We start from the raw sequence: 16,013 nt of genomic DNA on the forward strand, positions 1-16,013 counted from the left end.
ACACTGGCCCACTCTGTGCCCTCTGATATAGTCAGTGATAGTAAGTATGAGAATCAAGATTTGCCTAGAGTATGTGTTAAAAGACCGTCCACTTGTGTGCATAAATGTTTCTGAGTTTGTCTGTCAGTCTGTCAGTCTCTCTCTCTATCTCTCTCTCTATCTCTCTCTCTCTTTCTCTCTCTCTCTCTCTCTCTCTCTCTCTCTCTCTCTCTCTCTCTCTCTATGTCTCTCACTCTGTCTCTCTCTCTCTGTGTCTCTGTCTGTCTGTCGGTCTTTGGGTGCCAAAGCACCCCCATCAAAAATTTCGACCATGGGGCTGGCTTGGAATGCATTGTACTAGTATTATCAAACAACCGCGACTGTCCTTAGCCCAGACTGGGTGCATGCTACGTAGATCTGCGAGTACTGCATTGTACTACACGTGCTTGCACTTTTCCGTTGCAGTCAGTGTGCAAGTAGTAGTTACTCCATGAACAAGGTGGTCCGAAATTCCTAAAATGCGCTACTTGTGGCGCATGTTGCTGCGAAGGTAGCAGGTCTGAAAACACCAACAAAATCAGCGAAGCGCTTGCCAAGGAAAGAAGGTGCGGAACTGCTTACCCTACCCCGCTGGAAGATCGTTACAGTGTACTTGAAAAATGCTAGCTTGCCTTCATCCCCTGCCACCTGGAGGCATGGATCGCTTGAAAACGAAGTTTCTTGACCTGAATTTGAACGCGTGTCTTCTTCAGCGTATTGTTGAGTGCTGAAGGGTCTGCCTCAAACTCTGATGAAGACGTCGACCTTAGCTGCAACTGCAGCGAAGCGGGAGGCCACAAACTAAAGCTTGGTCCGTCGACAATGCTCTGCCTCAATTTCTAGCTGATTTCTTTGCCCCTCGAGTGGACAAAATAAATTCGAAAAATCTCTCTGGGAAGCAACAATTTTTTATGACGCGGAGGAAGTAGATTGTTGGAATGGCAATCTGGAGACGTCTAGACATTCATAATACATAAATAATTCAAGGTGTACACCGCACTAGCATGCATACAATATGCATACATGTAGAGTAGACGGTTCGATACCGGGACGCTTTGACAGCCAAATTTGTATAGACCCAAACCGATCATCAGCGTTGATTTTTCACTCGAAATATGTTTGTGGAAGGAAACTGGCATGTTGAAGTTTGCTCTGGGGCCAGACTTAATCGAACTGAGCCACTCCTTTGTGTTGACGCATTGCCTCCAAGTTGCCCAATTTTTCGCTTCAAAAAAGGTCAAATCAGAGGTGGCTCCAAACCGGACACGTTTTAGAGTGCACGTCAAATTCACTCTGGGTCTGAAATTAGGTAATTGCTATCGCTCCACGACGGCCAGTACAGAGTAACAATAAGCCTTGTGTGTGCTTCCATTAGTTATCATTGGTATGTGGTGCTTTATTGGCGAGAGGTGAGCCGCTGTTTACCTGCGACAAGAAGTTGATTTTTCGAAAATCGTAAAACTCAAGTCGCAGTGCGAAGCAACACGTCAAAAACTCACCTGCTTGGTATGGCGCTTCTGGTCATCGCAGAGCCATGAAATTTTGGCTCGGAGTATAACACATCGTAGTCTCACTGTGACATAATATGTTTTGTATCCAAAATACCAAGAGAGAAAGTGAATATTGAGTCCGTTCCGGTTTCCAACCTGTGTCCTATTTGAAACCGTCGCCTCTACAAGATTCCTCAAAAGAACGTTTTTGGAAGAAAATTATGGACACCCCCCTTGACCATGATCCTGGTTATGCTCCTGGTCTCTCTCTCTCTCTCTCTCTCTCTCTCTCTCTCTCTCTCTCTCTCTCTCTCTCTCTCTCTCTCTCTCTCTCTCTCTCTCTGTATGTCTCTCTCTCTATCTGTGTGTGTGTGTCTGTCTCTCTCTCTCTCTCTCTCTCTCTCTCTCTCTCTCTCTCTCTCTCTCTCTCTCTCTCTCTCTCTCTCTCTCTCTCTCTCTCTCTCTCTCTCTCTCTCTCTCGATCTCGAACTCATCTCTCATTAGACTTACCTGTCTATACAAATACAGATCGCACTCTCTATCCATGTCTCCTTTTCTCTTTCTTGCTTTTTGTTGGTTTGCCCTTCTTTCTTTGTAATTCAAGGGCTTTCAAAGTTATATTTTCATGCCGTGGTTGCTGTTGTTATTGTTGATGCGGTTGCCGTCCTCGTCTTTGTCATTCTCCCCCCTTTTACCGTCGTTGTCATCAACATACTTGGGACACTTCATGGATATTGTCAAATTGCAGTTTTTCACGTATTTTAAATCACGTACGCAGTATAGATACCGTGTATCGAGTTGAGTCACCTTCATGTATTTCCCCTTGTATTCCACTGTCTGTTGGTTGCTGCAGGTTGTTCACTCAGCTACTGCAGCTATCACGGAGAGTGCAGCACCACTGCCTCTGGGACCAGGTCATGCCAGTGCTATTCAGGGTATTCCGGCACGCAGTGTCAGGATGACAACGGTGAGTACCCATTTCCCAGACAATACAGTTTGGGATTCCGTTGCTGGGCAGCCTTTGCGGATGAATTTACCTTGATGAGGCGAGCATACCATTCTCAGTCACAATTCTCGACCTTTTCCCCCTTTTGATTGTGCATTGAAGCTTTTTCAGGCAACTTGAGTGGTACTGGTTTCTCCTGTCCGGTCACAAACGTATTTTTTTGATCCATAATATAATATCGTCGTGTATACCGTACTGCCGGGCGCCGAATAACGTGTGCTGAAGAACGAACAGGTTAGAATTCCACCAAGCGAAGCACACCAAGGTATACGCTACTGTGCATCGACAGTAGCACATGAAAATAGAATTGGTCTTGGCTAGGAGATTAAACACTCAGTTGTTCGGAACCCAACAGAACTTTGGTCCACAAGTCGCTCATAGCATTAGAATTATGATGTATAATGTGGTTCAGCCCGGTGACGATAGAAATGCAACCGGATAGTGCTGTCGTCAGTTGACAAAGCTTACGTCCTGAACGTTGCGGTTAATTGGAGCCCATAACCCCACCAGTTTGAAATAATTTTACGTCTCTAGATGCATGCATTGGGCTTTTTGGGAAGTATGAGCACTGAGCTCTAAGCGCTCTCTCCCTCCCTCCCCCCCCCCCCCCCCCCCCCCGTCTTTCATGCTAGCTGCCTTGCAAGCCCTTTAGGTTTGACATCCGCTCTTCCCGTTTTCCCATTTACCAATCTTTGCAGATATCTACGCCAATGGTCCACAGATCATCACGTCCGGAGTAACTACCACCATCTCCGGCGGAGGCATTGCCGGCATCATTGTTGGAGTACTGTTTGTTCTGTTTGGCTTCATCGTCATACCCTGCACGATCATGCGTATTGCCGGAAAGCAGAAATATCGCCAGAATCGTCGTCAGCACACCCTCTCGCCTACCGGCCAAGCCGGCAGCCCGGCATCCGCTCCGGCAACAGGACAATGTCAGATGATAGCTGTAGCTCGGTGCAGGCCGGCTGATGGCAGTGCTGGAGGCCCTGCTTCGACCATGGTGTTCACAGCACACGCTGCACCGGGCATTACTCACACCGTCACGCCTCTGGACGCTCCAGCCGTTCCAAACCGACACCAAGAAGGAAATCCGGGTGCCTGCACTGCCCACACAATGGCCCAGCAAATGCACAGCTCTTCCACCTGCATGCCGGCCCCGGCGCAGGAGTATGCTTCCAACGCATCCGCCGGGGAGCCAGTCCCCACCTACACCTTTTCAGCCGACCCAGACAGTACTCTGCCTGCTCCTCCACCATACAGTGACACTTCCCCATTGTGTCCTGACGTTTGACAAGTTTCTGTTCTTGAAGTCTTCTTTTAAAATTCAGGTATAGCTCATGCTTAGCTAGTTTCCCGACTCTCAATGTGTGATAATTCAAATGTCCCCTATGCAGCCAATACCCAATGTTTTCTTGACAGCTTCTTCGTCATGATTTGTGCAGTCTTTGTGGCTGAGTATTACAGGACCCAAGGGCGTACAGAAACGACTGCACTCTCCCCTACCATTGAAGGTCATCATGTGACGATGTGGCTATGAGGTTTCTAGTACTTACTCGTTCAAGCCCTGCAGCACACTGATAACTTTCTTCTTGACTCTGCTCTCTATTTGATCGTCCCTTTTTTCTTCTTCTCCTTGCATTATTCCTGGTGAATAATTGTGATTCCCTGATATGCTATATATTTTTCAATTTCGCCCCGCTATGGCTGCACAATAATTATGCAATGTAATAGTATTAGTCTTGGAGGTGAGACATGTGTTAGTTGCCATACTGGCATGTGAGCTGGCCTCTCGGCACTGAAAGTGCAGCTTGCTCGACTCTACTCAACTGGGTGACGATGAACCATACATTGATCTGGTGAGCTGTCGGTCGGGGGAATTTTGCAGTCTGACTTACGACAGCGGGGTGCTCGTACGCGCGACCTCTCTAGGTTTGCAAGCAAGTGGAGTGCGCAATGTGCTAACAGTACGGGGAGCCCCGCAGTGATCAAGTTCCCCAGTTCGGATGCGCGAGCCCAAATCATAACAAGAACATCTGCTTTTGCATTATGTTTGGGCTGTGACGCCTGGCCCTGGGGTGGTGGTCTCGTACTGCAGCGTAAAGTCGGCTCTTGAACCACCCAGTACGCAAAAATCACAGTTCGCGTGAAACTCGGCTAGAAACCGAGTTTTCCGCCTCAGTAGGAACGCCACCACCCTTCAAGGATAAAGCGGTGGGAGGTGAGCAGATCAGCTCACCAGCAAGTGGTCAAAGACCGAAAATCACACTGCATCCATGTTCTCCTAGTGCCAGGCCACGAGTTCCCAATTAACTGTGGGTCGCAGCACGGCTGGAAAAAATCCTTCCGCTTCCAAGCAGGACTTGAACCTAGTACCCTCTGTTTCTCAATCATGGTCTTAGACCATTCCACTATGTACGCAAAGCCATGTTATTTTTATATTATTTTTCATTGTGATTGATACGTTTCTTTTTCAAGAGCCCTAGAATATGTCAAAGTACAAGTTCTTTGTCATGATCATAGCAAATCCAAGAAACCACCCACACCTAGTCCTGGACTACAGACAGATCTTTAGTCTTCGCATCTTTGCAAAGGTACGAAGAAAATGTGTTTTATAGAGACTTGTTGTATAGAGACTTAGGGGAGGGAAACATAATAGTAGCACACGAAGAGACGAAGCCAGCTGTAAATCTGATGAGGCCTTTTCTACCATTACCATTCTCGAATCAGACATGGCGATAATGCAACGAAGCACAACGATGTCAATTTATACAACATATTAGCGGAAAGTTGTGATAACATCTACCGGCATACAGGCACACGTTCATTGGCGTCGTTGTGCTTCGTCACAATTATCACCATGTACTGATTGTGGGAAGTAATGGTGCGAACGGCCTCATCAGACGTACAACTGGCTTCGTCTTTTCCTGTGATCAAATGTATTCAGTATGTACTATTTTATTACATTGGGTATTACGCTCCTCGGCTTTCGTCTTGTTGAGCACGCTCAGTAGGCTGCTCTAGTGCTGCTGCATCACGCAATGCCCGCTACCTTTTGTAGTTTGTTCACTCTGGCGCTAGAGCCACGAGCCATCTTAATGTCTGTGGTGCCTCTTTTGCACCATGGCTGGTAGCTCAGCCTATTTAGCTAGTAGTTGTACCGATGAGGCATTTATGGCCGAAACAGCTTGCTGTCTACAGCATTGGGTATGTACTATTTAAAAAAATCAACCCAATAAGGAAAGCAAATTGCGCATTCAAAACACGCACAAATCGCACAGGTTGGATTTCCTTGAACGTGTTCGTTGCCATCTCTTCAGAAGAAATGCGCAACTTGCTTTGCCGATCGCGTTGATTTCATTTCTGTCTCCACGAATACTATTCTATAGGAAAGAATGGGAACAAGTTTAAAATGCTCTGATGTCCATTAATCCCTTTGTTAATACACTTCACGCAGAAGGTGGTGGCCATGACGCAACTGCATTGTAAATATATGGGGGTTTGTCAACTGACAACCGCTCTATTCAGTTGCTATTCACTCTTTGGTACATGCGCTGGATGAAAAAATATTTTATTAGTGAGGGCGAAGAAAAAAAATTAATTATTCCGTTTCGTGCCAGTCACCTATCGTCAATACGCTTACCGTGATAAATGATGACAAGAAATCGGTGAAATTGCAAACATGGTCGTTCCAATCACCATCATCTTGCTAGCGCTACTTCACCGATTTAGATGATCATGGGATCGTTGGAAACCTCTTGGGCACTTATCCAGGGGAATCTTTGCTGTCTGCTGCTACACGCTAGCTGTACACCAATGTTTAGAGGGTTTAGAAACGTGCCTCTAATCACGTGTACAGCAGACAATGTTCTTTTAACTAATAAACTCCCCGTATCGAGTCAGTGAGAGTCGGTATATTGCACACAGGAAATGGCAAGGAGACAGTCCAACGAGGGAATAATTCTACTTGCAGAGACAAACCACAAACAACTGCTAGAAGTCCAGAAGTGGAAAAGCAAGAAGAAGAAGAAAGCCTGAGCCGACTTAAATGCAAGAGCTAGATACTCGTAAAGGATATTTGGTGGAACAACAACAATACACATGTATACAAATATGGTAGGGTACATAAGCATGTAGCAGAGTTCGCAGGAAGTGGTACATCTGCGCAACGCTCCGAGGGTTATGCGTAGCATGGTACTCTACGTAGCCGACAATGACAACATGATAAAGGCTACATCCTGCAAATAAAATGTTGCCGCGCAGAAGCTTGAGAAATGCATAAAATTACAAAATCGCGGAACGAAAGATAAATCGCAAGAATTCCGTGCAGGCACTACAAAGTCCACACCAGAAATAGTTATCGTCTCCCCATTTCACTCGATCAAGCTCAAAACCATTCAAAACCATTCTTCCGGACACACAAAAGCCTTGGCAACAAACGCTGAGAGCGAGATCACACTCTGCGTGGGCAGAAGGAGGGAAAGTCCCACTTTTGAAGGACACTTTCACTTTGCTGACGCACGAAAAATCAAGCAAAAGATCACGCCAGGGAGTCGTATAATTATACGCCTCCCTATATACGACTCCCTGGGCCTGGTTCAAGCACTAGTCAATATAATTATTATAGTGCTCCCCAGGCCCAAACATCCCCAGGGATAAAGACTTATAGAGATGCTCCGTTTCCGGCGCGACAAACACCTTGCGAACACCAGATCTCTCTCTGGTGTTGAGATGTCCAATGGCTGCGTTTGTTGCAGAGCAAATTAATTTGTTGGATTCGCTTCTCCTTGAGTTTGCTGAAGGTCACCTGGACCGAACGGAGTTGCTGCTGTTTCTCCTTGCTGTTGAGAATGACCCGAAGCGGCGGATGCTCCATCCGATTCAGGCTATTGACCACTTTTTCTTGCACTGTGGGTTGGTCGCTGGGATGGGGTAGTCGCTGGGGTGGGGTGGTCGCTTATACCAGGTTTTACTGTACTTTAATACTGCTATATTACAACTCGTTTGGTTGAGTTGGGTAACTCCGCTCTTCTTCCTCGCTCATCGGAGGAATTTCTCTAGTCTCCTCGCGCAACGGGGGAGCACTCCAATGGAGAGAGAAAGATTTTCATAGGGCGGCTTGGTGTGAGAGGTGGACTGAGACTTGACGGCGCTAACGGCGAATATCAAGACCTTACGGCCACGGAGCTGCGGGACTCTGCGCTGGTCGTCTATCCGTGTGGAGGCAAAGCAAACGCGGGCAACATTCTGCTGATGCGAGCGTGGAGCTGAAGCTGGATTGGTGACTGACGTACCTGCTTACTCCACAACACCGGCGCATAATGATGTGCATGTACCAGACTTCGTGAGTATTCAACTCAAATTCGTGTTCCGTCAGCGTCAGTATCAGCAAGTACATGTAGTACAATTTGTTCCCAAAATAACTTCGGAACAGTCTGTTCATGATTTTCATTTGTATTGGACTCGTTCTCTACACTTGCGATAATTTAGCGGCAATTCTAACGTTGGAGCGTTGTTCTCTTGTAATTTAGTGGAACCTGTATTGAGTAACTGAGTTTTATGTTTCGTTACATTGTCGACAGATCTCCTGTGTACCGCTTTTGTGGCACAATGATTATAGCCATTATTTGGTCGTCTCCATTCTTGTGCAATCATGCATATGTAGGTTGGTTCTCTTCATGTTATTGTGACCAATTTCATAGATGTTGGTTGCCTTGTTACTTTCTCTCCCCTCTCCTCTCACCCAAGCCATTCTGCATAAGCGAAGCTGTGGACGGCAGCATACTGCTGCTACACTTCAACGCGGGAATGCGTATAATAATAATAATAATATTACAACTCCCTGTCTTGACTCTCCGTACCCGCACTAGTGCAGCCATCGATCTGCCACTAAAAAGTTCACACGCTGTGCTTAACCTCACGGCTCACGAATATTCGTTAGTATTTTTCGTTAAAAATATTCGTGTTTAGACAGTTTTCTAAGGTCCTGTGTATAGTGGTCTATGTCTGGTGGACAAAGCCAATATGACGCAACCAAGTCTTTCCCTTCCGTAAGATTAGTGTCACTAAAAACAAAACTCCGAGTAACGGCGGAGAAAAACTTGCTTGTGTAATTGCTGTTCGACTATTGAATCCATGCATACTTCCTCCACGTCATCACAATTGTCTCTTCCCGGACCAATTTTTCCACTTCATTTTGCCCACTCGAAGGGCAAAGAAATCAGCTAGAAATTGGGCAGAGCATTGTCGACGGACAAAGCCTTAATATGAGATTATCATTTCTCTCCATCTTCCTACGTGCACTGCTTTTGCTATTGTTATGTCCTTTCTCAATCTCAAATTCTCCCCATGAAAAAAGCTTTAGTTTGTGGCCTCCCGCATCGCAGCACTTGCAGCTAGGGTCGAAGTCTTCATCAGAGTTTGAAAGGTGTGGACGGCTGCGAGAGATTGGCCGCATTAATCACAGAAGTGAAGGTTCGAGCCGAGACCATCACAGATGCAAAATAACCTGCCGCCTATTGTTCATAGCACTCTCTATCGAATGATGATCTGTATTCCAGATGTGGCTGGCAGCCACTGTCGGAGCTTGTTGCCAAGCGACGCCGTAGCCTCACTGGCCATGTGCTGAGGATGAGTGAGCAGTCACCCCCTTGCCTTGCGATGTCCTGCTATTGTCAAGCGGGGTCACGTGGACGAATGGGCCGTCCCGCGGCTACTCTCCCTACCACCATCATGAAGGACCTGGCAGGGCACGACATCCCTTTGAAGAATGCCAGCGACCTAGAAGTAGCACGAGCATTTGCTGCAGACAAGTCGAAATGGAGATCAGACATTGTTTATGGATGAGTTTTTGTTGACTGGAGACAGAAGCGGACTTGGCATAATTTCAGTGTATTCTCATGCCTTGTTCTTTGGCCTTTGTACGTGTGCTGGGGTATTATTATTATTATTTACTCCCTATCCTACTGTATCTATTTGAGAATCTCCTGGTCAACTTAGGTCGCATTGCGGGTAGATACGATCGCAGACTATGCACAAAGTGATGTGTTTGGTTGCCATGGTATGATGTGTTTGGTTGCCATGGTACGTTGTGCTTCCTGTAGAGTATGCCAAGGCAGTTACCTAGCAACGAATCGATTGTCCGGTGCTGTGGAACTGTTGTAGGAGCGCGTGAGGTTTTGTGTGTGTCACCATATGAACTACTAGTACTAGTAGCCCAAACAGATGTGACAGACAAGGTTGAACACTGGCAGATCAGTTTAGCCGCGTTGACAATGCAAACGGTTCCGTAAACAACGACAATGCAACAACAATCCATTGGCTCCAGCTGCCACATCATCCACGATCAACACTGCATGCCCAGCAAGAGCCAGAGCAGCTACATTTGTATCTTCTGGGAATTCTACCGCATGCCACAATGTCATGCCTATTCTGTTGACACGGGGCCAGCTGATGTGAAATGTCAACATCTTGACAGGAGATTGCCTTGCCAAGTCAAAGTTGCTGTGTCTCATCTTACGCCAGTTGAAGTCATTCACGGTGTTCTCCTTTTGTACAGTGGTCATTGCCATGCAGATCTCATACAGTTCATGTAGAGTAGCGATAATGGAGTTGAAATTACGATTGTACTTTGCAGCAATATCAAATCTCAATTAACGATATCTCAAGTGATCGGATATCCGGTTATCTGATTTTCGCTTCTCTCACCGTTCGTTGCGACACACATGTATTAAAAATGTAGTTGTACGTAGTTTTGTCGTAAACACGCTAGCATTCCAGTTCTGGCGACTACATGTACCTACCATTCAGAAGGTTTACGAATCGCAGATAGGCCAAACTAGTACGTAATCGTGCTGATATCTGCGATATGAACGCGATAATACTATGCATGATTCCGTGCGTGACTTCTCTGGGTATACAGTCATGTACATATACATGTACCTCATTTGCTCTGCTATTTTGATGACAGGGGGGTTGCATGTGTGTTGTGCCACGGTTTCGCAATACATTGTTGACAAACACACCAATCCTCGCGACCACGGAATTAGAAGGAAACATTCCATGGCTTTCGTTAGCAGAACGTTGCTGAGTTCCTCAAGTCATCTCTTGAGTGGAGCGGATACTATAACTGATAGTGAATTGCTTATCATCCCACGATCTACAAGACGTACATGTATGATGACTTGTAGCGTTGCTCTGTGCACAAGTCGTTGCCAAGACACAGAAACCCTTCGCTAGCGTGCACGGTATATAAGGGCACCTAACGTTCTCAGTAAGATTATCTCTCTCCTTTAGTTTTCCTTGTCCCCCAGAATTTTCACTCCTCTCGTTTTCTCTCCCCTCTCCACTCCCCGCTCTCCACTCACCCCTCCCCCTCCCCGCAATGTATTCCGTTAGACCTTGAAGATCTCTTTCCTTTGCTTCTTCATATTTCCATGCCCTTTCTGATTAAAACCATGACGCCATTCCCCTTCTCCTTGCAGATCGCAAGTTACAGCATGCCTGCTGTGTCCATCGTCGTCATCGCGAGATGATTCATGATGCCGACACAACCACTAGCTGATATCTCTCTAGCAACCTTCCATTGTGTAGTATGAAAAGAGACCAACAGTCAAGCCACTACTACACTATACATGTAGATGTAGATGAGATCAACTGGTGCTGTTGTGCGGCACCTCGTCGGCAGTATGCTGTATTCGTGCAGTCCAAACTGCCTTTCACTGCAGAGCTACGCAAGCTTCAACGCGCTGGTTCGTTGTTGGCGATAGTTTCTCGCAGCTCTGCTTTCCCAAAGCATCTTCCCAATGTGGACATGTCGCTAGACGAGTGTTCTGACCAACTTTCCTTCGGCAAACTGTCTCCCTTGGCTTGGCCCACCCCGTCGGTGTACTTATGCAGTCTACGACGGCCTTCGCCACATGGCATCATCATATTTCCAGCCTGCAAAATCAGCGCTATACGCATGGCTGCCCCAGCGGAATCCTGGAAAAGTAAAGCGCATCGAACGTATGAAAGCAACACCATCAATCCCACTTTATGGTGTATGACTTCTGTCGAACATCCGTTAGGGTCGGGCTGAAGTGCGATTCAGGATCTCACCAAAAACAGCAGAGGATATACCGGATCAAGGTTAGCTTTTCACGCTGTTGCAATGCCATCTTTCCAATGCTTCCTTATCACTTCACCTTCTAGTTTCACCTGTGGTTTGTACGTAGCCACATAGTGAAAAACACTACCTTTCAACCCTCGTTTCCCACTTACCACCGCCTGCTATCTACTCACGCCTGACAACGCCAGTCTTTTACCGGCAACGCGTTTAACAATGGCCTTTGAGTTTAGTACTCGCCCACATGCAAGTGTATGCCGGACCCAACGAAAAGCACATTTTCTATTTCACAGTTTCTATTTCTACCATCTACTTCTTACACTGCACTACCAGATGCTCTATCTCTACCACGTTTTACTTCTACCTGGATAAGTTGCGTGCTCCACTACAAGTAGTTTAGGTGCTGCGCTTCCACATAATTATGTTCCCTTCTTTGATAGTAAGACACTTCTTTACACGCTACTTCGTACTTCTTTACATCTTGGACAATTTCATTTTTGGTCTGCAAGTCCTCTTCCAGTTTTTACTCCAGAAACACCGACTGATTTGCAAAAGCACGGTATTTTTTTGCCGCTCGTTCTCATTTTCAATCCATTTTGGCGCATAATGTTTCGCGCCATTCCTGATCACCATTTCTCCCTTCGAAAGGCCGAAAGAAGCCATTCCTCGCACTTTCCTGATCCGTCGTGGCATTTTGTCTGGCCCGGTCCAAATAATTTCCGTGCTGCATGCGAATCTTGGGCCTGAATTGGGGGGGGGGGAGTGCGGCTTAGACCCCGGTGCGGCTAACACCCAGGACAATACGGTGCATGTACATGTACCTGTACATGTAAGGAGCCAACACAATCCTTGGCACGAGGTGTGCTAAACAGTGAGCAGCAGTATGGAGCAATGCAGGCAATGCGGCAGCATACAATGTAGACGTTATGCGAGAGTTCCCAAGACTACGAGTATGCAGCAATGCCCACGAAACCTGGTAAAGTGTGGCAGACAGAGTGATGTGGGGAATATTTCGCCCCGTACAAGGCTCACTATGTCGAGACCATTAAAAACGGATGTCTCTGATAATCTCCAGACTGGAAAGATCAGAGGAAGCAAACAGGCTACTGAGACATTCAACGACCTGGCCTGTGCACAGTTTCGCTGCGTTCGCCTTCGGATCCCCTCTTCCGTCCTACCCAACCATGAACCTTCCAAGTGGGAAGGCTGTTGGTTTGCGAACTGGAGATGTGTTAGAGCTGCATGTACATGTACATGTACATGTACAATGTAGCTCTCAAGTAGTTGAATGTCTCAGTAGCCTGCCAGTTTTTTTCCTGTTAAGTGTGATCGCACTTTCTGACTGCATTATTATCCTGTTACAGTCGTGGATAGTTGCTTCATAGCTCGTTTCCTTGTGTTTTCTGCTTCTATTTTTTACATAAACGACGTGGAGACAACCATTTCAATAGCAATACCGGTAATTTATCGGCGATAAACTGATCTAACTCTGCCGTCATCACCATGCATCAACAAAGTCAAAAGGTTTTCCATAATTATTATAAATGGATTCTCAGGTCATGAAAATTCTTGAGCAGTGCACAATGTTATCTCACGCTGTGTGTGCGTTACTTAGCCTACTTATTACCTTCTGCTGGTTACTAGTATTAGCGCTATGGGGATGTACATGTACATGTATGATTTAGACTGGTGCTCACGTGTGGCGTATAAGCTAAGAGGCAGAGAGGATGCAGCATGCAATTGAATCGGCCAGAGTGCGCAATAACGTTACTAATACTGATTAATGATTACTATGCGATGAGAAGAATGACGTGCAAGAAGTGATTGTACACGTACATGTATGTCTCAGTGTCTCAACGATAGAAGGTTGAACGACCACAGTACTATTGTTGGGGAAAAATAGGATTTATAAGACTCCAGTGCTAAGAGAGAAGTTCAGTAAGATCAAAGAATCGACCAGGTAAAACTTGATTGATGTTTGGAAACACACTTGGCTCTTTGCCCAGCTTGCCAGAGAAGGGCTCAATGGACGACAACTGCTAACTAATTCAAGCCAAGGACAGGGAGAACTTCCCTTCACCTGTACATTTGAAGCCAGCGGCCGTAGCGCAGCATCTTTTACATGTACATGTGCTTGAATGACACACACTTGAGAAGAATCAAAAGCGTTTCTGCTGTAACGAGTTGCACGGTTTTAACTGATCATCAGACAGCAACTAACTTGACTACAATTTTCAGAGATATGACTCAATACGAGCAGCACCTCGCCTGCGTGAAAAGGTTATGTGACGGCTGATGGTGAGAATTGTGAGAGGTAGTACTTATGCATGCACTTGCTGACTAGCCCTGAGTGTGTATTTGAATGTTGAATTAGGTTAAACTGCCAATAATGAAGTACATGTACTAGTATTAGTACCATGGATTCACAATATCTGGTGTTGACCTATAGAAACTCAAACATACGAATGTTCCCAATGCTCATAGAATCCAATACGAGTTGTAATACATGTGTGTACACGAGTACCTAGCACTTAGCAGATCCAATAATAATAATAATTATTACTTTATTAGGATGACCCAAAGGCTGACCGCCTATTGTGTGATAATTATTACAGAGTTTATAATCTAGGCTAACTAAATACATGTGGTGCTGACTGACTGCTTTGGCTGGAGTTGTTCGCAGTCTGTCACTGATAACGTTGAAATGTTGAATGTGACGATAATGAAGACGCCAGTGCACATAGAAAGCATACATGTACTGTAGATTCCTTGACGCAGACACCTAAAGAATGATGTCTGCCCGGATCGTTATCCCTATATCCCGCGGCTGCGATGCATTGGTTGCATGCCTTTCCAAGTTTCGTGGCTGGCTCCAGACTTGTGCTCCCTTCACGAACGATTAGATAATAATAGGCTCATTGTACGTCAATGGTGCTTGGAATCCACATGTACAACGTACAATTATCAAACTAGCCGACGAACTTACTGTCTAACAGTAAGTTGTAAACAAACTTCATCTGTGGCTGTACGTTTTTTTCGGATTTTAATTATTTTATTACACTGTAGACAAAATGAATGAAAAACGTAAAATATTTGGCACCTATGATCAGGGGATGGCCCACGCCTGGTAAAAAAGTAAATAATTAAAGGAAAAAATAAAATTAAAGGTTCTGCGTTCCAGCTCTCCGCCTTATCCGCGAACATAAGAAAACTAGAGGAAAACAAACAAACACAAGAAGCAAGAATGACACGAAAAGCATAAATTATGAGAACATGGTATAAATGAGCACGGCAATCAACCTCAACAGGGGATAGCCACCTACACGCACATGTACATGTACATGTACATGTTTGTTTTGCAATAAGAGACATTGTAAATAGTTCCTTCCGATACGAACAGCCCAAGTTAATGCTTTTTACACATGTCTACAGTCACGATACAATTTTTGTACATAACATTAGAAGTCGTGAAGTAAGTTAGTTGATTGTTCCAACTAGGAACACACGCTTCTTGCCGAACTTGACACTTGACTGACTCACGACTGCCATCCGGAGCACGCGAGGAGCACGTCGCACCTTCCACTCGGCAAACCTGCAAGAAAGCACCCGTCCCAGTCAGTCAAGTGTCAAGTTCGGCAAGAAGCGTGTGTTCCTAGTTGGAACAATCAACTTCATGACTATTAGTATTGCCACCGAAGTCGCAACTTCTAAGTTAACATTAGAAGTGTATTATGTACATTACTTTATGTGTAGCATGTGTAATGCACACCTACGTGTACATGTACGTGTACATTACACAATGTAGGTTTGTTGACGCACTTCAGTACAATCATGTACACTGTACATTGGAGTCGCAACGCCCAAAGAATAAAGGGACAATTACATTAATTTCATGGTCACTTTCTACATGCCTATGTCTCTGCCGGTACACCAGATACATGCACATGTTCTAACAAACGTCTTTTCTAGTACTGTAGTAGCAGTGTAGTAGACAACAGTCTTAGTTCATAGCAACAAGCGCTCAAAATGACAAATGGACATGTACGTTTTAAACATACATGTACATGTACATGTATGAGAGATTGGAATATGTGTCGCAACTCTGAGTTTCATGCACGTATTACTACGATCATCAGACAACTGATGGCTCCAAAACGGGCAGCCTGAACATAAGGGGGAGCAAGGTGAGAAATACTGAGGGGGAGTCATAGTGTACGAGTCAGGTGCAGGTGAGAAGTTGCTCGGTCTTTAAACTGAGGGCTATGCAGCAGCAGCAGTTCCGGTGTGAATAAAATAGAATACGCTGGGGAAGTCCACGCATGCGCACACCATAACAAACTGTAATTAGTTATTAGTACATGTACATCTATAATCACTCTTGCTGGCAGTGACA

At 45.6% G+C, this 16,013-nt stretch overlaps 1 protein-coding gene across 1 annotated transcript in view; it reads left to right on the top strand.

The window, feature by feature from the left end:
* The window catches only part of LOC135825913 (delta-like protein 3), a gene marked incomplete in the record, with an annotated part of 10,504 nt that extends 6,141 nt beyond the window's left edge, over positions 1-4,363 (top strand). The window contains 3 exon segments of the mRNA XM_065338550.1: positions 22-40; positions 2,362-2,475; positions 3,213-4,363. Of these exon segments, the coding sequence (XP_065194622.1) occupies positions 22-40; positions 2,362-2,475; positions 3,213-3,808 (729 nt within the window).
* Positions 4,364-16,013: the final 11,650 nt, after the last annotated feature.

This window comes from Sycon ciliatum, chromosome 10 (assembly GCF_964019385.1).
Source record: "Sycon ciliatum chromosome 10, ocSycCili1.1, whole genome shotgun sequence".
NCBI lineage: Eukaryota > Metazoa > Porifera > Calcarea > Leucosolenida > Sycettidae > Sycon > Sycon ciliatum.